The sequence below is a fragment of the Peromyscus eremicus genome, chromosome 16_21 (genome assembly GCF_949786415.1).
Source record: "Peromyscus eremicus chromosome 16_21, PerEre_H2_v1, whole genome shotgun sequence".
NCBI lineage: Eukaryota > Metazoa > Chordata > Mammalia > Rodentia > Cricetidae > Peromyscus > Peromyscus eremicus.
In genome coordinates this window covers 4,959,344-4,981,486 of record NC_081432.1, presented here as the reverse complement: position 1 = coordinate 4,981,486, position 22,143 = coordinate 4,959,344, and the positions used below count along the sequence as shown (strand labels likewise).

At 46.6% G+C, this 22,143-nt stretch overlaps 1 protein-coding gene across 1 annotated transcript in view; it reads left to right on the top strand.

The window, feature by feature from the left end:
- The window catches only part of Fkbp5 (FKBP prolyl isomerase 5), an 84,698-nt gene extending 62,784 nt beyond the window's left edge, over nt 1-21,914 (top strand). Inside the window, exons 6-11 of the mRNA XM_059281494.1 lie at nt 2,826-2,982; nt 7,369-7,459; nt 10,948-11,031; nt 14,824-15,009; nt 19,593-19,832; nt 20,726-21,914. Coding sequence (XP_059137477.1) covers nt 2,826-2,982; nt 7,369-7,459; nt 10,948-11,031; nt 14,824-15,009; nt 19,593-19,832; nt 20,726-20,830 — 863 coding nt within the window. The 3' untranslated portion in view covers nt 20,831-21,914. The remainder of the gene's footprint in view (nt 1-2,825; nt 2,983-7,368; nt 7,460-10,947; nt 11,032-14,823; nt 15,010-19,592; nt 19,833-20,725) is intronic.
- Nucleotides 21,915-22,143: the final 229 nt, after the last annotated feature.

Sequence of the window (22,143 nt, the reverse complement as noted above, 5' to 3'; positions counted from 1 at the left end):
CCACACTTGATTATGTTACGAGCTGATGTGCATAGGTATGTGAGGAGGTGTCTATGGGAATGTCACTTAAGATGTTGAATTACATTTGTGTTCATTTATTATGTGTGTGGGTGTGCATGTATCGATGAGAGAGGACAGCTTGTGGGAATTGATTCTCTTCTTCCACCACCCGAGGTCCAGGGAATGAGCTCGGTTTGTCAGGTGGAGAGAGACACCTCTATCTGCTGAGCTACCTTGTGCTCACTGCTGCTCCTCCAGAGGCAGGGTGGTTCCCAGCATCTGTGCTGGACTCCAGCTTCAGGGGATCTGATGCCCTCTTCTGGCCTCTGTGGATACCTGTACACATAGAGCTTATACTCAAACACACACATATGTAAATTAACCATCTTTTTTTTTTCCTTTTTAGATTTTAGTGTGTGTGTGTGTGTGTGTGTGTGTGTGTGTGTGTTTGCTTGCCTGAATGTATGCTTATGTACCACATGTATGCAGTGCCCACAGAGGCCAAAAGAGGGCTTTGGATCCCAGGAACCAGAGTTACCTACAGTTATGAGCTTCCATATAGGTGCTAGGAATTGAATTCCAGGTCCTTGGCATCTCTGCAGCCTCAGCTGGCTCTCCTAACTATGCCTTTGTTACAGTGTGACTTCAGCGTACTCTTTGCTTGCTTTCTACATTCTCCTTTCCTGCACGCGGGAAGAGAACTTCTGAAATTATTTACTAATTTCAAACACATTTCATGCTGCAAATAAGTCTAGGAAAGTGACAGATAATTGGGGATCCTTTGCAGGAGTCTCTGGATTTCCTGTTTTGAAAACACATTCAGACTTGATCGACCAAAAGCCACAACAAATGTACTGGTAGTTTCCTCCCTGCTAAAGACACTGACTTCAGGAGGAAAGTAATCAGTAATCAACTAACAATAAACTTCAGAATTCCCTCCCCCAAAAATCTGTCAGGTTGTGAGCGACTAGGATGATAAATCTTAATACTAGAGACACTGTTACCTAGTGCATGGGCGAGAGCTTCTGTGCTCAGCAGATCTCTCATGAAAAGTACCATCCATTAGTCTAAATTCCGTTTATTTATTGTGGTTCTGGGGGTTGAGCCTCAGACTTTGTACATGCTAGGTAGGTACTCTGCTACCAAGTTCTATCCCTACCCCCTCTTTATTATGTAGTGTGACCTAGGCCGCAGATGTATGATTCTCCTGCCTCGGCCTTTTGAGTGGCTAGGCTTACAGGCCTGAGTCCAGGCTTAGATTAGATGCTTAACCGTCTAAGAACTCAGTTCCTTTAGAAACATCACCTTTTACTCCAGAAAAAAACACCGTAAGCCTCAAATGTGCTCCCAAACCTCTGATATTCATATATTTTAAAACAAAGTTAAATCTATTTTTAAAATAGAAGAGGCTGCTGGTAGTACTCACTACTGCCCAGCTAGGTACTTCTTATACTCTACTCAACCTGTTTTTTTCCATGTTATGCATGCACTGGGGCGGGGGCGGGGGAGTCTGCAAGTTAGCTATTATTTTATCTGGAACATTCCAGAAGTGGTTATAACATAGGAGGCCTCATACATATTAACAAGTGTAGGGTATAAAACTAGAGGCTTTATGCCACGTCCTAAGATCCAGGCTAGCTGTAACCTTTGTTTTGAAGGAACTGACTCAGGGTTTTGGTTGACAGCATTGTGAGCAACCAGGATGGTGTCCGTCCTTTATGTCATGGCTCTGGTGACTGAGGCCTGCTGTCTCTAGCTCACTGCTGTTTACCCTCCAGAGTTTCTCTCACTTCTCAGGCCTAGGCTACAGGTGACTGACCAAGATTAACCACCAGAATTGGCTTTAAAGCTGGTTTCCAGGTTGAAACAGAGTCATGGGCTTTCAGCAGACTCTTGAGGTCAGATAGTGAAAGTGGAGTGAGTTGGAATGAAGATGATAGTTGTCATAGGACATGGAATTAATGTTTAAGAGTGGGTGGTTTCTCAAGACTCTATAAAGCAAGTTACTTACCCAGGTAAGCATCCGTGGGAAATTACTAGATTATCAAAGAGAAATCATGGTGACTGCTGTACTCACAGCCATTCATTTTTCTTACTGAGTAAAAGACCTGATTGAAAAGACGTATGTAACATTAGCATTAAAGCTAATTGAGGCTAGGATGTAACTCAGTGGTGGATTGCTTGCCTTATATGCACAAGTCCCTGGATTCAATCCCCACCACCATACAAAATAATTAGAGCAAGATGTGTTGCGTGCCTATAATAATATAGTAATGCAGCACTTGGAATGCAGGCGCAGGAAAATAAGAGTTCCAGGCCTGCCTGAGCTGCATAAAAAGAGACTGCCTCAAAAAACAAAAAAAAAACAAACAAAAAAAAAAAGTGATCATTTAACATGAATGTATTATTGGAGAAATAACATTCAGTCCTAGGCATTATTATTTATTTATTTATTTATTTATTTATTTAATTTATTTATTTATTTATTTATGCTCAAGCATCTGAAGCCAAGATACTGTCATAAATGGTTAAGCCATTGTGTTTAGTCAAGACTAGATGTGTGGCATTCTCATAATTGTGTGTTTAAATAAGCCGGTATATCTTGACCCTATGTCACAGGTAAGAAAATTAATAAGTATTCATTTAACCTAAAACAGAAAAAATGCTCTTGTTCTTGAACTTTCAGACTGGGTGGGCAAAGCTTCTTGAAGACACTTCATGTGTCTGTGGACAAGAGGGGAAGTGGTGTTGCCACGCTGTTGGCCATTCACTTGCCAGGCCATGCTGGGGAGCGGCTTGTGAATGTCCTGTCTCCTTGCCCTCAGTCCATCTGGAAGGCCGCTGTGGTGGAAGGATGTTTGATTGCAGAGATGTGGTGTTCATTGTTGGTGAAGGAGAAGACCACGACATTCCAATTGGAATTGACAAAGCCCTGGAGAAAATGCAGAGGGAAGAGCAGTGTGTTTTGTATCTTGGACCACGGTAAGAAGCACCCATTTCAGTCCCCAGGGGAGCTATCTGAAGACCAAGGGCCTGCTTGCTCTCTCACTCAGTGTTAGCACAGTGAAGTCATGTCATTGTGTCAGGTGATAGTCAGGAAGTTTGGGGCCTCACACCACTGTAGAAGTCTGTGAGCACTTGGCTCCACTTCAGTATGTCTAAGAGCAGGACTAACAATCAAGCCTTGTTTTTGGCTTGTTCCTCCACCATGGTGCCACATCAGCAAAGACTTGCTCGTCCTCCTTTCTCTCTGCATTAATCCAGTGGGAGGGTGTTGAGTTGAAGCAGTGCATGAATTACTACTGCTTGAACCCGTGCCACGTTCTTCCTTGGAGTCCCTGAAGGAAGAAAAACCAGCTTGTTCTTCCTGGATCTAAAGACAGCGGAGATGACTCATTTTTGCCTAAATTTTTCCCGTCATAAGGATAGCCATTAGCACTTCCAAGCTTAGAACTATCCGGCACTGACAATCTCTTGTGAAAACATGTTTTGTATTATTTTTAGACCTAAAATTATACCATAAATTCAACTCTTCTATCTTGAGAAATGGACCCCTGAGAATCCAAGGATGCCCACGCCTGCATGCCAGTGCATCTGCTTGTCCAGAGTGGCCTTGCAGGCTGCACAGATTGCCACTGGCAGAATTTTGAGTTCTGGGACTCTTCGGCCTGCCCTCACCTACAGTGGTCCGCTGACTTAATGCTAATGCTTCTCTAGAACTCTGTTTCTCACTTGTTTTAGCCAACACTTCCTTGGAAGTTCTTCCAGAACGCTCTATCCTGACTCTGAAGCTGTTCTGAGGCTGTTTTACCTGCTGTCTTCTCTCAGCTCTTGTCTCCACTGCTGGAGTCCCACTTCAGTGTGTGTTCGTGTTTGCACTGTGCTCCAGTTCACTTACAGTGAAGCTGTTTCCTTTGGACTGAGAGCTTTTCCCCCTTACTTACAGGGCAGCTTCTTCATAACCTACAGTCTCTAATTATTATTATTATTTTTTTTTTTTTTTAGATATCTTCTTACTTTGTAGCTCTGACTGCCCTGAAACTCACTATGTAGACCAGGCTAGCCTCAAACTCTTCCTGCCTCTGGCTCCCGAGTGCTGAGATTACAGTTTTCTAAACACTTTTAATCTAATATTCCAAAATTATAGTAGCTCTACACTCAGGTGGCACATATGTTTCAGGTATGTTCTCATAGTTGAGTTCTTAAGGATAAGTTCTGTAAAGTGTGAGCATTCAGTAACACACGACCCAGATCTTGAAGTCTTAACCCAGCTAGTAAAATAGCAAATCAAATCAAACTGCTCTCTGTTTATTAGCGTAGCTAGTTCTTGCAGGGTTACACATCAGTTGTTTGTGATTGAATCCCGTTCTCTGCAGCCTACCAGTGGTGCACCTGGGCAAGTCCCCTCACTGCCTAACTAACTCCCAAGGCTGCAGAGGCCGAAAGCTCTTGGCAAACCCCTGCCAGGTAAGCCTTCCCTCCTTAGCTCTTCCTGCTCTTGCAGCGGCTGTCATCCCTTTACCCTTGACCACAGGAAACAAACCTCTGGAGAGCAGATGGTGGAGTTTTCCAATCTGTTCAGGCATGAAAGCCAGCTAGTTCTCCTAAGTTTGGTGTATAAAGGTTTCTTTCCTGCCCCTCCTGGGGGGGGGGGGGGGCGGGCAGGTATGTTAGCATATCTCCAGGGCATTTTCTTGGTATATGGAGTTCTGCGAAGAACATTCTGTGCTCTGCTGTCTACATTGTCTGCGTGTGCCTGTGTGACACTGTACATGGATGGTTGCATGCATGCAGCGAATTGAGTTGTTCTATCGAGATAAAATGCTGATCCCGGTTGTACTCTGAGTAGTCTTCTGTATCTCACCTTCCTGCTCCCCCACCCCACCCTACACGCATGCACACACACACCTCCCTTGACTTCCATAGACTCCTTGACAGGATGTTTTCATAAAAAACTAACAAAGCATCGATTTTCTCTCTCACTAGGCAGTATCTGTTCTTCAAAGTATTCTTTAAAATAGTGTGTAGTGGTGGTCCTCTCGGAGGCCTTTCCACTCCAGGAGTTTTTTCTCACTTTTCTTAAATTTGTTTGCTCTGCTCAAATAAATAATTAAATATTGTGATTGATCTCTCTTTTGTTTTAGGTGAAATTTTGATAATTTTAACTTTTTTCTCTTTTCTTCTTTTAACTTTATGCCTGTTTTGTAACAATCCCAAACAAAACACAGGCTGGTGTATGGGTCACAGCATTAAATAGTTTCCTCAGGACAGTAGGGTCTGAATTTGGTCTTGGCTTTCCACTGTCTCTGGACCTTTCGGGGAGCACTTGTTTCTGGCCTCAGCTTCTGTGTCTGTAAGGAGCATCTGGTGTGGTTCCATTCGGGTGCTCCTGTGCACTGCAAGGCTAGCTGACCCTCGACTGCCGGAAAGGCAGCTGTTGCTCGGGGGCGTTGACTCTGGACTCCATTTCTGATGTTTCATCTTTCAGTCAGGTCCTACTTTGTCCAGTCTGAGCCAGTGTAAGTTGGGCATCTTCTGTTTAACAGTCAGGCTAGCCGTTCCTGGAACAGATGGATGTGCACCTGGGCTCCCAGGAAGATGTGTCCACCAGTCTTAACAAAATTACTCTTTTAACCTGGAGAGATGGTACAGATAATCTTCTTTAATCTTCTCTAATCCTACTGATAAAAGCCAGGCTGCATCTCCTCCAGACCAGTCCCCACATCCCCATACTCCACCCTCACCCCTGTCGTAGAGTCTCCAGTGAGAGACCCTCACCACTGTTGATGTTTGGGGCTAGATAATTCTTGGTTGTGGCAGCGGGGGGTTGTCTTGTGCCATGAGGATGTACAGCAATATTCCTAGACACTCTACCTGCCAGCCAATAGCGGCCCTACTCAGAAGATCTCTAGGCATTGCTAAATGGCCCCCTGAAAAGAAGGGTTAAAATCAACCCAGTTAAGTGCCACTGTTCCAAAACAAATGCCAGTTCACCTGTTGCATTCATCCCTACTTAGCAAAACTGCCAATCATAACATGCTCTCAGCAGCAGACTTAGGAAGTGCCCAACCGCCTGCCTCCTTTGCAGCAGGTGAGGGACAGCTCTGAGACACCCAACCCTTCCTATCCTCCAGGGAGAAAACCAGGCACCATTTCCTAGAGTTGGCCCCTGGTGATTGCAGCTTTTCCTTTATCACTTGGCTGCAGATGCCCTTTGCCTAGTGTAGAGCTGCTGCACCAGTTCTCTGCTCCAGCTGCTCGGTTTCTTTTGTAACAGTGGAGGTGAGTGAGTAAGCAGGTTTTCCTGGAAAACTCAAACAAGGGATAGAGAAGTAGCACATGCAGCCTGGTGTGTGCATTCTCCCCCAGGCCCTTGGCCCCAAGGAAACCCAAGTGGAATATTACTAGCCTTAACCCAGTTTTGACATCTTTTAAGCCATAGTGTGAAAGTTTGGGTTAGCTGAACTTTTTTTGCCATTTCATATTTCAAGAGTAGTTTGGCTCATAGCAGATAAAAATGGTGTTCCAGTGGACCCCTTGCTATTAGGATAAGCATTATTCTAATTTTCTTTTCTTTTTGGGTTTTTTAGACAGTGGCTCTCTATTTGTAGCTTTGGTTGTCCTGAAACTCACAGAGATCTGCCTGCCTCTGCCTCTCAAATGCTGGGAATAAAGGTGTGGGCCACCCCGCCTGGCTTAGGGCAGTGTTTAGATGCTGGGAAACCCTAAAGCAGAGCTCCATGAGGATTCTGTTCCTGCAGATGTATGCTTTCCAAATACATTTAATTTGTTTAAGATCTGAACTAGTTCCCTCGAACTAGTTTACAAAAGTTCAGTGTGATGGCATGCCCCAGTAAACCAGCACCCTCCATAGCAAGACCCTGACCCTCAAAATGAAATTTACATATAGCTTCAGGTTTTTGTCTTTTGTTAACTTAGTAAGTTTTGGCTACAGGGTGTTTACTGCGTCTTAAACAGGATAACTAAGAGGTGTAAAGTTTGTATGCTCTAAGTGGGGGCTGGGCTGCAGGCTGTTGTCATGTGGTAGTTGTTTCCAGTGCACCTTTTAACCCTTTCAGAGCTCTGCTCTTTGCTGATGTGCTGCCCCTTTGGGTTATCTGAGTGGAGGCAGCAGTGAGTGAGAAGCTTGTTCTAAAACAGAGTCCTTAGCACTCCCTAAGAGAAAAACAGAGGCAGCTGGGTCTAAGAGAACACGTTGGTGAACTGTGGGACCTTTCTCTTTCTGGTCAGCCTCTCCTGGGTCTCTGGGTCTCTGATGGGTGCTGATTCTGTGCCTCAGATACCAAAGGAAGTACCTGGAAATGCACCAGTTCTCCTGAAGTCTTACTTTTTCTCTCTCCATTTCAGATATGGTTTTGGAGAGGCAGGGAAGCCTAAATTTGGCATTGAACCCAATGCTGAGCTTATATATGAAGTTACCCTTAAGAGCTTCGAAAAGGTGAGAAAATCGAACTTCTAAAAAATTGTGGTGAATTTCTTCTCATACCCTTCCCGTAGCTATTAGGTGGTTTAGCTAAGTGGTGTTTATTTCTGTGCTTGCTTCTCTTTACCCATGATGCCTGCCCACCCCTCCTCCTTCTGCTTAGAGCATGGGAAGCTGACAGAACACAGTGATATATAAGAGGAGCTGGTGGTGTTACTGTGTGTCAGCCTTTTTATTCTGCTGCATCTTTTTTTTTTTTTTTTTTTAAACTTTTGGGTAGAATCCAAGACTTGTTCCCTTATTTGTTCCTAGGCTTGTTCTTTTTGTACTTTTTTTTCCCTGGATTGAGGACAAAAAAGTTCACATACTGCCAAGCACCTCCTTAGGGGAGTTGGGGTGTAGCTTTTCAGTGCTGAACGGATTGTACACTTCACAGGAGTCATGAAGAGGCCTCTGCTGGGGCTCCAGGTTATGATCCCAAGGTCTCAGCGTTGGGGCCAGCAGGCTACGATTAGGGACAAGAACTAAACCTGCTACCCAGCTGTTTTCATACTGTCCAAGAAGAGGAGAGGGGATCTGCCATGGCCTCCTTGGACTTCCTTCCAACCCAGGGCTACCTCTGTAGTTTCCAGCTGCCTTTAGTGGGCAGACACACTGCACCCCCATAATCTCAGTGGGCCGTCGTCCTCAGCTGTGTCTCCAAGTGGCCGATACCCACCCTTCCTGCAGCTTCACAGGGACTGCCCTTTTTATTAACTTTTTATTCCCATGCTGCCACAAGCCCCATGTTCTGTACACCAAGTTTTCACTAGAAATGTGACCTTCCATATTATACCAGACTCCAAAAGGAAATTGTCACCTTGTTAGCCTGTGAGTTTGGGAGAAAAAAGTAGGATTCTCCACAGCAGCATTGTGTCCCCACACACATGCTCTTGTCATACTGTTGCTCTTTCGGGGGGAGGGGGGAGTGACCTCTTGTAGACCTCCAAGCTCAGTACTGATCCCTTCATGGGCTTTGATTGTTGAGAGGAGACCGGACTCTTTAGCACATGATTATCCAGGCCTTTAGCTTTCCTGTCTCTTTTTGTAGAGGACCCCGCCCCTCCCTCCCATGCTCTCTGAAGAACATTCTTGCTGTCACACTGCACGAGTGTGTCTGTGCTGTCACATCTCTGGTGGACTCAGTGTGGAGGCCTGGGATGTTTTTGGAATCCACCTGGTTCAATCCCCCGCCTTATAGAAAGGAAATGGAAGTCCGAAGCTAGACGAGGTGGTGCACACTTAGAATCCCAGTTCTCTAACGGCTAAAGCAGGAGGGTCACCTGTCTCAGGCCACCCTGAGTTACATAGCATGACTCTAAATGTCACCACCCCACCCCATCTACCCCACCCCATGCCAAAACTAAAATAAAAAGAGAGAGCTGGGCAGATGGCTCACTGAGTAATCCTGAGGACCTGTGTTCAGATCTCTACCGTCCATGTGAAAAGCTGGACATGGAAGCATGTGCCAGTGACCCCAAGGTTGGGGCCGACAGGATGATCCCTGGGACTTGCTGGCCAGCCAGCTTAGCCAATCACTTTGCTCCAGGTTTAGTGAGAGACCTGTCTCAGAAATTAAGTGAAGATCTGACAGGATGGCTGCATGGTAAAAGCATTAGCCACAAACCCCAGCAACCTGAGTTCCTCTCTAGAACCCACACAAGGAGAACTGACTCCATAGCGCGGTCCTCTGCCCTCTGATCTCCAACTGTGCGCACACGCTCAAACACACACACACACACACACACACACATACTGGTAATAATAATAATAAAATCAATAGTTTTAGAAAAGAGACAAAGGAAAAATATGTTGAAGAAAATCAATTAAATAGTTATTTAAAAAAAAAGTGGAGAGTGATAGAGAAAGACACCTAACATTGACCTGTGGTCTTCACACAGGTGTACACACACACACACACACACACAAGCAATATTTGTTGTTTTTGTTTTTCATGACAGGGTTTCTCTGTGAAGCCCTGACTGTCCTGGAACTCACTCTGTAGACCAGGCTAGCCTTGAACTCAGAGATCTACCTGTTTCTGCCTCTTGAGTGCTGGGATTAAAGGTGTGCGCCACTACCACCCGGCTCCACTTGAAAGAACGTTTCTTCTTTTTTTTTTTTTTTTTTTTTTTTTGGTTTTTCGAGACAGGGTTTCTCTGTGTAGCTTTGCGCCTTTCCTGGGACTCACTTGGTAGCCCAGGCTGGCCTCGAACTCACAGAGATCCGCCTGGCTCTGTCTCCTGAGTGCTGGGATTAAAGGCGTGCGCCACTTCTTTTTTTTTTAATATTTAAGATTTATTTTTATTTTATGTGCATTGGTGTCTATACTGCCTATGTGTCTGTGAGAGGGTGTCAGATCCCCAGGAACTGGAATTACAGACAGTTGTGAGCTGCCATGTGGGTGCTGGGAATTGAGCTCAGGTCCTCTGGAAGCTGCTGAGCCATCATTCCAGCCCTCCACTTAAACTTTCTAATTCATATGTACTAAATAGAACCAACCATGCCTATTACGTTTTCCTAAAAGACCCCAGTTATTCTACTGGGTTCTGTGTTCTTAAATCCAGCTGTTTATATGGATTTTTTTTTTTTTTTTTAAGTGCTGGGGACTAAACCCATGGCCTCCAGCATGCAGACACTGTCTCACTGAGTGATAGCCTGGACCTGTGTGTACTGTTGTGGAGAGTAGGGTACACATAATACAAACCATCATCCTTGACCAGATGATGGTGAAGTCATTTATGTACAGCTCTGCAGTGATGTTTCCTCATGAGCTCTATCTGAAAATCCCCCAAGTAAAGGCAGGCATTGTGATGCACAGCAGTAATCCCAGCACTTGGCAGGTGCTGGCAGGAGGGTCAGAAGTTCAAGATCATCTTTGTCTACATGGTTAAGGTGGAGGCCAGCCTGAGATACACACAATACTCTCTGGGGGGCAAAGGGAAAGAAATTCCCTAAGTACACACCTGCAAGCTGATACTGTTCGAGGCCATAGAACATCTGGTTGTGTGAATGATGAGACAACTGCCTGACTTGGAATTTTAGAAATTCTCTATGCATACACAGCTTGGCCTGGACCGTAAGTAATAATCCGACTTGAGAGCTGGAAAACAAGCTTGACAGAGACGCCCAAGTGCCAGCAGCAATGTGGTGAGGAGGCCCTCAGGAGGCCTTGCCTTGTCATTCTGAAGTGCGGTCCTCCGAGTGCTCAGCATTGGTGTTCCTGGATGCCCTGCCCGTTCCCCTTGGACAGCACGGCTCAGACCACAGCTTGGGAGCCACGGCACACGTTCTTAACGTGGTACCGAGAGCACTGGCCTGGCAGTGACGGCAGGGGCACACAGTTCTGCCCGCCAGTGTCTTGAGTTTGGAGATCTTCTAGAAGTAACTGCTGTTTGTTCTCTAGACATCAGCCGCTGTGTGTCCTCCTGCTCATCTAACTGATGCCACAAATCTATACACAGGCCAAAGAATCCTGGGAGATGGACACCAAAGAAAAACTGGAGCAGGCTGCCATTGTCAAAGAGAAGGGAACTGTGTACTTCAAGGTGCGTGAGTCCCTGTAAATCCTTTCCGTGTTAAGCTGTTTAGTCATGTGTCCACAAACCGTGCTGGTTCTCCCTGCTCTGCACTCTGTCAGCACCTTTTCGGGAAGAGTAAGCCTCCTTTTTCACAGGCTTGCCGTTTCCAGTGTAAGGACTAGTGAGAAAAGGAAATAATGCAGTTCCCTCTTCTGTACACTGAGTGCAGATGGTAATCTTCCTTCAGAGCAGACCACACCTGACCAGCTCACCTGCATCCGTACCACTCAAGGCCTAACTCGGCCTGGTGGGTCCATAGTCAGCCTGCAGGAAGTGTGGAGAGAAAGGATGAGAGTGGTCCTTACAGGTCAGAGTTCACAGGAGTGGGCTCCATGCTTTTTCCCACTCCCGACAGGTCACTAGGACACGTGACGGGAAAGAGCAGGCAGAGTCTTGAGATCACGTTGGGTGATTGCCCACATTCCTGCCCCACACTTGTTTTCATGTGGGCTTTGGTGTGTTGTTGTTCAAGACAGGGCTCCTCTGTGTAGCTCTGGCTGTCCTGAAGAGCAAGGGCTATCCTTGAAATCATGGAGATCTACCTGCCTCTGCCTCCTAGGTGCTAGGATTCAAGGCATGTGCCACCACTGCCCTCCCAAGGACCTGATAGAACCTGATAGGAAGAGAGCACTGAGCCTTGCAGGGCCGAAGTGATGCTGCCTAAGGGACCGCTGCTTCCCCAGAGCCCTTTCCATGGGCCTGGGAGCCAGTGCATTAGCCCATAGGTCCCAATCCCCGGTGCAAGAAAAGAGTTTTCAGAGGACTGTGCAGACTGGTTGCCAGCCCACTCCCACATGCATGTCTCTGCACAGCACGTAAAGACCTAGTGATGAGAATTCAGAAGTGGCCGTGCTCTACTGGGTCGGGTGACACTGTTGGAGGCAACTGGTTCAGTTCCCTGCCTTGTAGTACGGAGATTGAAGCCAGAGGCCAGCTGTGGTGTCGCACACCTTTAATCCCAGTGCTCAGAAGCAGAGGCAAATGGATCTCTGTGAGTTCAAGGCCAGGTTTACATAGCAAATTCCAGCCAGCCAGGGCTACATAGTGAGGCCCTATATCAAAAAAAAAAGTATGGGAAGGCACCCAAGTGTTTTTCAATTTTCTTTCTTGTAACTACAGTCTTTTAAAAAAAAAATTCGTTGTTTTTATTTTACTTGTTTGTTTTCATAACACTATAAAGCAGAGGCCTGAGTCTTGTCTTCTTTGTGAGCTCTACTGCTGCATCTACAGCCTTATCTGTGGTTGGGGACCGGGTGGGACAGCTGAAGAACTGTGAGCACATAGTCACCCCAAAAGAACACTGGCAGAGGCAGTCTAGACCACTGGGCTTTTTGTTTGGGGTGGGAGGTTCATGTGTTTTCCACTGTGGGCTGAGACCTGTGATTGGGTCATAGTAGGATCAGCTTAGTCAATGTGCTCTGTATATAGTGGGGGTGAGTTGTGTTTATTGTGATACTGGATCATCATTTGAAATCATGTTTTCACTGAGGGTGAAATCCAGAGATTTTAATAATAGACGTGCATTTGTTTATTCTTAACAAAGTTGCTAAAATGATGTATGAATCCTCAGAAGGTGTACAGATATGAGCTCTGAATTGGGAATCTGGAAAATTAGGCCTTTGCTTTTCATGTGTTGCTTGGGAGCGGTACAGTGATGATACATATATTTCAACATGTTTTGAATCTTCCTAAAATTACCAATCTGGGAAAAAATCTGGATTGTCAGTCACACATATGGAACATATTATTTTTAACATGTGATTTGATAGACAAGATCTTTCAAAACATTAGTCTGTTGGGGAGAAATTAATGAAAGGTTCAAAACCACTGACCTAAGACTTACCCGGAATGTCTCGGTGAAGATCCCAGTGCTGATGTGGCTGGAGCTGCAGATCTCAGAAGGCCGTGTTCCCTTCCCTGTATCCTGCTCTGCTGCTCTCGCCAGCTCCCTCTTCCCAGGGTGTCTGACTTGACGTGTGCCACACGCAGTGTGCAGATGTGTGGGTGATTGCAGACATGGGTGCACTCCGGGTTCGTCTTTCAAGACATCCGCACAGGCCAGTTTGGTTTACAGCTATGGGCAAAGTAGGACTGAATTGTGCTGTTTAGACTGATGTTGAAACTTTCTTTCAACCTCTGAACACTCATGAGAAGAGAAGCCGGAAATGACTTTCCTCATCTAGTTCTGAAAGTCATTGTTAAGCACAGGTAGCAGCGTCATCATACTAGCCAGCTTAAAAGACCTGGCCTGTGAAGCTGGGGCTGACTGCTGTGTGCGGGCATCTTGCGCCCCCTAGTGCTCCTTGGGAAGTGTGTCTGCTGTTGGCCTGTGGTCAGCCAGGGTATTGTAGAGAGAGCTCTGCAGTGTGATGTCCTCACTGCTCTGAGTGCCGTGTCAGTCCTAGTCTCAGCCGTGTTCAGTGGGTAAACGCTGGGTTTAATGTACTGCAAGGTCTGGCTGTCCTCCTGCCATCAGACAGGAAGTGTCTGTACTCAGGCTGGTACTTGCCTGCTGCAGAGAAGAGCCCTGGCCTGTATGCCAGCTTTTCTTGTGTGATTCCCAGTTGCAACTCCACTCACAGAGTTACCTTATTATAGCAGTGAGCACGTCATCTCCACCCCACGGTTTCTTGGTTAGAGCCCATGCTGTACATGTCATCCAGTAGTTTACTGTATTAGTCAGCAGGGCTGGGGTGTGACTCTGGTTACTCTAGAACAGCAGTTCTCAGCCGGTTGCTTGACCCCTAAGGGGTCACAGCAGTAAGAAGGTTGTGAACCACTGCTCTGGAAACTGAGGCAAGAAGACCACAAGTTTGAGGCTTGCCTTGACAACTTAGCAAGGCCCTGTCTGTGTGTCCGAATAAAAATGAAGGCTTGGAGATATAAGGGGTTTAGTGTTTGCTTAGTGTGCATGAGGCCTTGGGTTCAATCTTTAGTCCTGCAGAGGAGGGTGGAAGGACAAGTAAGAGTAGACTAGTTCTCTCACATGGAGTTTTGATGTTTGAGGTTATTTCTACTGTATGCTACCAGCCAACCAGGTGTGTTCCCGCTGCCTGTGGATCAGCACTCTGTCCTCTGGCCAACTGCCTATTCTTATAAGTAAAATGATGCCAGGACACAGCCACACCGCTGCACAGCCACACCGCTGCACAGCCACACTGCCGCACAGCCACACTGCTGCACAGCCACCAGGACACAGCCACACTACCGCACAGCCACACTGCTGCACAGCCACACCGCTGCACAGCCACACTGCCGCACGGCCACACTGCTGCACAGCCACACTGGTGCAGTTTTGCCTGTTTTGACTGGTGCTGCTTTCACACTACTAATGAGAGCCGAGGGCTTGCACAATCTGCTTTAGATGCCCAGGCTTCCTGTCTGGGGACTACGTTACCATATTGCAGTATTTACTATGCAATGCTGGATGCTAGGAGAAAAGAGAAAAGTCTCTTCCCCTTCCATAAGCTATACAGCTCACCATTCTTTTGAAGAATGTTAAATGTTGGCTTCAAATGGTGTAATCACCTGCTGCCAGGCTAAAAGAATGCCCTGTTACAGGGAACCTCACAGGCTGGCAGGGCTCTCATGGGACTAGGAAGGGCCAGGAGAGCTGAGGCCTGAAGATTCAAGGGCACAGAGCAGGGTTGTCGTGCAGGCCTATTCCTTTTGAAGACTCAGCTGAGGCAAGCCATGCTCACACTTCATTATATCCTTCCTAGAGCATAATACAGGTCATAACTGGCTTTTTTCTCTTAGGGAGGCAAGTACATGCAGGCTGTGATTCAGTACGGGAAGATAGTGTCCTGGCTGGAGATGGAGTACGGCCTGTCGGAGAAGGAGTCCAAAACCTCTGAATCGTTCCTGCTTGCAGCCTTCCTAAACCTGGCCATGTGCTACCTGAAGCTCAGAGAGTACAACAAAGCCGTGGAGTGCTGCGACAAGGTGGGCGCCCCACACGCCACCCTCTCTCCACGCGGGCCTCTCCCTCCCTCAGGCCGTTTTCTCTGCTCAACGTGAGCTGGGACGCTCAGAAGGATCGGCTAGACGTGGACTATTTTATCAGACGTTTTACATCAGTTTTTCATAGAATTGATAACAGTTTTCACCTGTGGCCTTACTTATGCTGGTTTTGAGTTTCATAGTAGAGAAAGAACTCCATGAGTTCCACTTTTTGTTTTGTTTGCTATTGCTGGGGATTGTGCCTTGTACATGCTAGGCAAATACTTTACCACGGAGCCACATCCCCAGCCTCTGGGTTCACTTTTAATAGAGCAGATTTAGTTTGAATTTCTCAGGACTTTAGCAACTGAATTCACATATTTAGTCTAAGAGGCCCGTTCAACATCTCAGCAGCCATCATGGTTTTGCATTTGTGCTCTGATCCTGTTTCCAGGGGTGACTTAGCTATATTACTACACATGGCAGTGGTTTGCTGTAAATGCCATCTTGGTAATTCTCTGTTCTAGTTGATGTGGGCTCTTATTACAAATACCTAGCTTTAGAACAACAGTGTATGTTACAATATAAGTGAAAACTACCATTGAGTGTATCTTAAAAGTAGGCCTGAAGCAAGTCATGATTGTTCTAGTGCTGTGAAGAGACACCATTACCAAAGCAGCTCTTATAAAGAAAGCATTTAATTGGGGCCTTGCTTACTGTTTTAGAGGTTTAGTCCGTTATCCTCATGGTGGGGAGAATGGTGGCAGTCATGGAGCTGGAGCAGTAGCTGAGAGCCACATCCTGATCTACAGGCAGGGAGAGAAAGACACTGGGCCTGGTGTGGGCTTTTAAAGCCTCAACGTCCACCTCCAGTGACATACTTACTCCAAAAAGGCCATACCTCCTTCTAACCCTTTTAAACAGTTCCACTCCCTGATGACTAAGCATTTAAATATATGAGCCTGTGGGGGCCGTTCTTACTCAAACCACCACAGTGCCAAATGATCCCAGGATTTGGGGGGCAAAGACGGAAAGGTTGAGAGTTCAAGGCTGGCCTGGGCTACATGAGTTCCTGTCTCAAAAACAAGAGCTGTCAAGATAGCTCAGCTGGTAAAGGCACTTGCTACCAGGCTGACAGGAGTTTGATTCCTGGGGCCTATGTGGTGGAAAGAGAGAACAGCTTTGTCATGTCCTCTGACTTCTTCCACATTCATATTATTACACACATACACAAAAGAACAAAGTAAGTATAGTAAAAAATAGTTTTTAAAAACAACAAAAAAAAAGGTGGGCGGTGGTGCATGCCTTTAATGCCAGCACTCGGGAGGCAGAGGCAGGTGGATCTCTATGAGTTCAAGGCCAGCCTGGTCTACAAAGTGAGTTCCAGGACAGCCAGGACTGTTACACAGAGAAACCCTGTCTCAAAAAACAAACAAACAAAAAACAGGCATGAGATTACAGAAAGATGTGTTTTATATGTTATAAGACTTCAGCTTTATAGATTTGTGTTTTTCTGTCACATCAGAATAAATTTTTGCCTGAGAAAAGGACATTATTGTTAATTATACTTTTTTAATTTTATGCTGCTGCTGCTTTTTTGTTTGTTTGGGTTTTTTGTTCATTTTGGCTTTTTTGTTTTTTGAGACAGGGTTTCTTTGTGTAGTCCTGGCTGTCCTGGAACTCACTCTGTAGCCCAGGCTGGCTTCAAACTCACAGAGATCTGCCTGCCTCTGCCTCCCGAGTGCTGGGATTAAAGGTGTGTGCCACCACCACCTGGCAATTTTGTGCTTTTTTTAAAATACAGAGATGTTACAAAGCTACTCAAAATTCAAGCATTCAAGAAAGTCCAGCCATAAAATTCCCATCAACTTTCTCTCCAAAGGCATGTTTTTAAAGATTCGGTTTCTTCTTTTTAAATATTTGTATTTGTGTGGGAATGTGCATGTGTGCATGCAGGCACTCCCAGGGCCAGAGAAAGGCATCTGATCCCCAGAGCCTGAGGTACAGGTAATTGTGAGCTACCCCATGTGGATGCTGGGAACTGAATTCAGATCTTCTGCAAGAGCCATACTCTTAGCCACTGAATGATTTCTCCAGCTCCCCTCTCCCCCCAAACATTATTCTGTGAGAATGGGTGTGGGTGAGTGTGTGCAAGCCATGATTCACATATGGACAACCCTCAGGAGTCGGTTCTTCCACCATCTGGTTTCTGAGGATCAAACTCCGTTTGTCAAGCTTATCAGCAAGTGTCTTTACCCACTCCGCCATCTCACTCCCCTCTCCGTCACCGTTCTTGACATATTTCCTCTCTTTCTTCAAATAGAGAATAACATCTGTGTTTAATTTGTTTTTTTTTTCAGACAAGGCCTCATATCCCATTCTGACCTCAGATTTGCTGTGTAGCTACGAATAACCTTGAACTTGTGGTCCTCCTGCCTCCACCTCCTGAGTGTTGAGATTACAGTCACACACCAAACACCAGTGGTGCTGGTGCTGGTGCTGGTGGTGGTGGTAGGTTTGGTTTTTTTGTTTTGTTTAAGCTAGGGATAAAATTCAGGGTTTGTATGTACTGGGCAAGCTGAGCTAGAGCCCCAGCCTGTGCATATATATTTAAATTAAAATACATAGATTTAGGGCTGGAAAGACAGCTCAGTATTTATAAGAGCACTTGCTGTGCGAGCCTGGGGGACGAGAGCTGCATCTCAGCACCACGTAGTAAGCCTCGCCTCACCCACCCAGGATAGGGAACACTAAGTAGATAGGAAATGGGAGGATCATGAAGGTTGTTGGCTGCCAGCCTCCCTGAATATTGTGAGCTCCGGGTTCAAGGAGAAACCCTGCCTCAAAAGGAGTAAGGCAAAGAATAATAGAGGAAGGGGTGTGTGTGTACAGATGCATGCACACCCATACACTTATACATAATATATGACACACAAAAAAGAAAAATAACTTGAAAGCTGATTAGAGAAAGATTTGGACATAATTATGTGAAACCAGAACTTCCTTCCCCGTCAGATGAGTGCACGCACACACAGATCTCCCTCGTCATGTTTAGGAGTAAAAGACTCGTCCTTGTAATATCATTATGTGAATCTGTCAGGCTGTACTTAACTCATCCTCACTGCAAGAGCTGCAGGGTTTGTTTTTATTAGAAGGTTCATAATAATTATAAAAGTTATAAGAGAATGCTATTTTTTCAGTGTTTCTCTTCACATGTTTTTGGGGTATTTGCACAGGATAAATTCCCAGAAGTAGAAGGGCTAGAGATGGGAACACTTAAAATTTTAAGTGTGGAGGAAGTGGCTTGGTGGGTAAGGTGCCTGTCACACAAGCATGAGGACCAGAGTTTGGTCCCTGGCACCCACATAAAAGCTGTGCGTGAGGAGCTAGAGAGCGACTCAGTGGTTAAGGGCATCGACTGCTCTTCCACAGGACCCAGTCCGATGGCCAGCAGGCACATGGTGGCTCACAGCTTTCTGTAACTCCAACCCTGGAGTTACTACCTTTTCTGGCTTCCACAGGTGTGCAGGCAATGCATAGACATACATGCAGGCAAAATACCCATATACACACCCAAAAAAACCCAATTCCAGGCCTCCTGTGCCTGTAATAGTGTTGGTAGGACAGACTGGCAGACCTCCAGGGCTATTCAGGGAGCCCCAAGTCTGTAAGAGACGGTCTCAATAACAAGGTGGACAGCTGCTGAAGATTGGCATCTGGCCTACATACACATGAATACACACACACAAATCGGGGTGGGGACACTTTGTCTTACACTTAGGTCAAAGGTTCTGATCCATGTTTGGCTGCCACTGTTGCTGTGGACAGAGAATGGTGGCAGGAGGTATAGCAGAGGGAAGTCAGTCACTTTTTAGAAGCCAGGACACACAGAGACAATGGGTACCTTTCAGAAGCTTGGTGTGGTGAAGCACACCTTTAATCCCAGCACTCAGGAGGCAGAGGCAGGTGGATCTCTATGAGTTCAGCGACAGCCTGGTCTACAGAGCGAGATCCAAGACAGGCAGGACTATAAAGTGAGACACTGTCTCAAAAAACAAACAAAAAAAGCACAGCCCTTTGACTTTCCTCCAGTGCAGTGGTTCCCGACCTTCCTAATGCTGCGGCCCTTTAATACGGTCCCTCATGTTGTGATGACCCCAGCCTTAAAATTATTTCATTGCTACTTCATAACTAATTTTGCTGTTGTTATGAATTGTAAATATCTGATATGCAGGATACCTGATATGTGACCCCCAGGTTGGGAACCACTGCTCTAATCCTGTACTACCCTGTTCATTAAAGACTCACTGATAAGTGCCCTCAGGGTCCAGTCAAACCTCTCAACACATGAGCTTTGGAGGAGACATTTGATACTAAAACATTGAAAACCAAAGTCAATTTGATGATTATGTGATCCATATATCTATGTCTGCTTATCTTGGGGTGTAATTGCTGTGATCCCACTGTTTCAGCACCTCTCTCCTGTCTCCCTTGATCTGTACACTGTTTATTAAATTTCTTTTTCAATGCCCTCAAGTGAGAAGAGTTACAGCCATCCCTTCTAACCTGTGGACCATCTGTCCTAGGCCCTTGGACTGGACAGTGCCAATGAGAAAGGCTTGTACAGAAGGGGTGAAGCCCAGCTGCTCATGAATGAGTTTGAGTCAGCCAGAGGTGACTTTGAGAAGGTACTGGAGGTCAACCCTCAGAATAAGGCCGCAAGACTACAGATCTCCGTGTGCCAGAAGAAGGCCAAGGAGCACAATGAGCGGGACCGCAAGGTGTACGCCAACATGTTCAAGAAGTTTGCAGAGCAGGACGCCAAGGTGTGTGCAAGGCCCTGACCGAGGCTTGCCAAGGCTAAGGAAGAGACTCCAGTGTGGCCAGGGGCTGCTGGGGGTGCACAGGTCGGGGTGGGGGTGGGGGGAGGGCTCCAACACTGTCCAAACAGAGGCACAGGTGCTGAGGCCCTGCATGCCGTGCAAGAGTTGGGGAAGCTAACTCCCTGAGACGTAGAAAAGCTCTTGGTTTTTGCTTTATTTTGTTTTGTTTTTGCAAGACTCTACAGACCTGGCCAGCTTCATCTCAGAGATCTCCTGCCTCTGCCTCATGAGTTCTAGGATTACAGGCTTCTGTCACCAAACCAAGTTAGCTTATTATTTAAAAATAACAATTCAGCCGGGTGGTGGTGGCGCACACCTTTAATCCCAGTGCTTGGGAAGCAGAGGCAGATGGATCTCTGAGTTTGAGGCCAGCCTGGTCTACAGAGTGAGTTCCAGGACAGCCAGGGCTGCACAGAGAAACCTTGTCTTGAAAAAAAAGAAAAATGCTAAGCCCATCAGTATTTTTTCCAAGTAACAGTTTCTGGTTGCAATGTCCAGCTTGACTCAGAGACAGGTGTGTCACCACAGTCCCTTTACTGTACACGCTACTGTGTGTGTGAGTGCCACACTGGCAGTAGATCTGTCTGAAGCCAGGTCAGCTTCTTGCCCCACAGTCATCCTCTGCTCCCAGTTCTGTCCTCGATGCCCAGCTTCCACCAGCACAGGACTCAATTAGTCAACAGCCACCTCAGAGAGCAAGCTCTTCTGTTGCATACCACCACCTCCACTTCCCAACTGTGCACCCCAAATACAAGCATACACATTTATTGTAGACCTGATAAACCCATCTTGGGAAGGCAGGGCTTAATTTCACCTCCTCCTCCTTTAACCCTCAGGAAGCAGCCAGCAAAGCGATGAGCAAGAAGGCTGTAGAAGGATCAGCCGGGAAGAGATCCGAGAGTCGGGCCATGGAAGGAGGAAAGGCTGAAGGCCATGTATGACGCCGTGCCAAGGAGGGAAGAGAGTCCTCGTGAACTCGGCCCTCCTTGCTGGGCTCACACCCAACTCAGGACTGCACAGTGTTTAGTGTAAGGTTTGTTACAGTCTCTGTGATTCTGGAAGCAAATGGCAAAACCAGTAGCTTCCCAAAATAACACCCTGCTGCTGCTGCCCGGGGGTGGGGGTGGGGGTGGGGGGACATGTCCAGGAACAGAACAGAAAGGGCCGTTGGTATGGAGAGACCAAGCCAGCAGCTCAAGTCCAGCTCATTTCAGTTTGTCACCTTTCGGTGTCCAACAGTGTCCCTTGAGATGATCCTAGTGCCCGGCTGCTGTGAGATTCTACATCAGCACTTCAGTAGCATTGCAGGAGCCTTGGAAAACTAACTCAGTGCATCCCTACTCTCCCACTGGGAGGCAGGGCAGGGGATGGAAGAGGAGGTTTAACCCAGGTCCACAGCAGAAAACAGCAGCCACTCCCTGCCTGTCCAGTGACTTCCCAAGTTCCCGTCTCAGACTCTTGTGAATATGGCTTTCTGTCATACCCAGCTTGTTCCACGGAGTCTGTCATTACTCCAACACCCTCATTAGTGGTGGCAGGCGGGAGTTTTGGGGTTCGCTTTCCCTAATTAGAATGAACTTCAGAGGTGTGGAGAGCAGTTGGAGTGGCCTTGTTTTCCCACTGTCCTCCCTGTCAAGAATGACGTTAGCACTTAGTGCATCATGCCTCCACTGCTGCCCAGCCTCGTGTTTCCACTCTCTTCCCCACCGTGAAGAACCTGAGGCTTGCTCTTGTCCTAGACCTGGAGTGGACTGATGTCCAAATCCCACTAAGACTGATGCAGTTACTCTTTTTTTTTTTTAATTGCTTGTAAGCTTATATACTGCTTTATGGAAGAAACTTCACACTCCTCTATCATGCAAAAATACTTTTTCACTTTTTACTTTTTAGCTTGGGTTTCGAATGGCAAAATCTGTGAGGTTTGAAAGCAGGCAGTTCCTCTTAGGGTGATGGTACCTGGGGTTGGCTGGCAGCCGCTCTCCCTGTGCCTCTTGGTTCTGGTGTGGGCTGTAAAGGTTGCTGGCTTCCTGTCTTCCCATGCAGGTACATCAAGCCAAAATCTCCAGTCCTTAGGCATTGGATCAGGGAGGGCAAGATTTAAGTAGTCGTGTAGTTGGGTTTTAGTCCTATGAGTAATGTATGGAATTGAGCACAGCTTGCTTCTCCATAGCCTATGAAACCCCCAAGGGGATACACCCAGCATCCCAGAGAGCCGTTCACCTAAGCCTGGAAACCTCCCTTTCCTAGCCCTAGG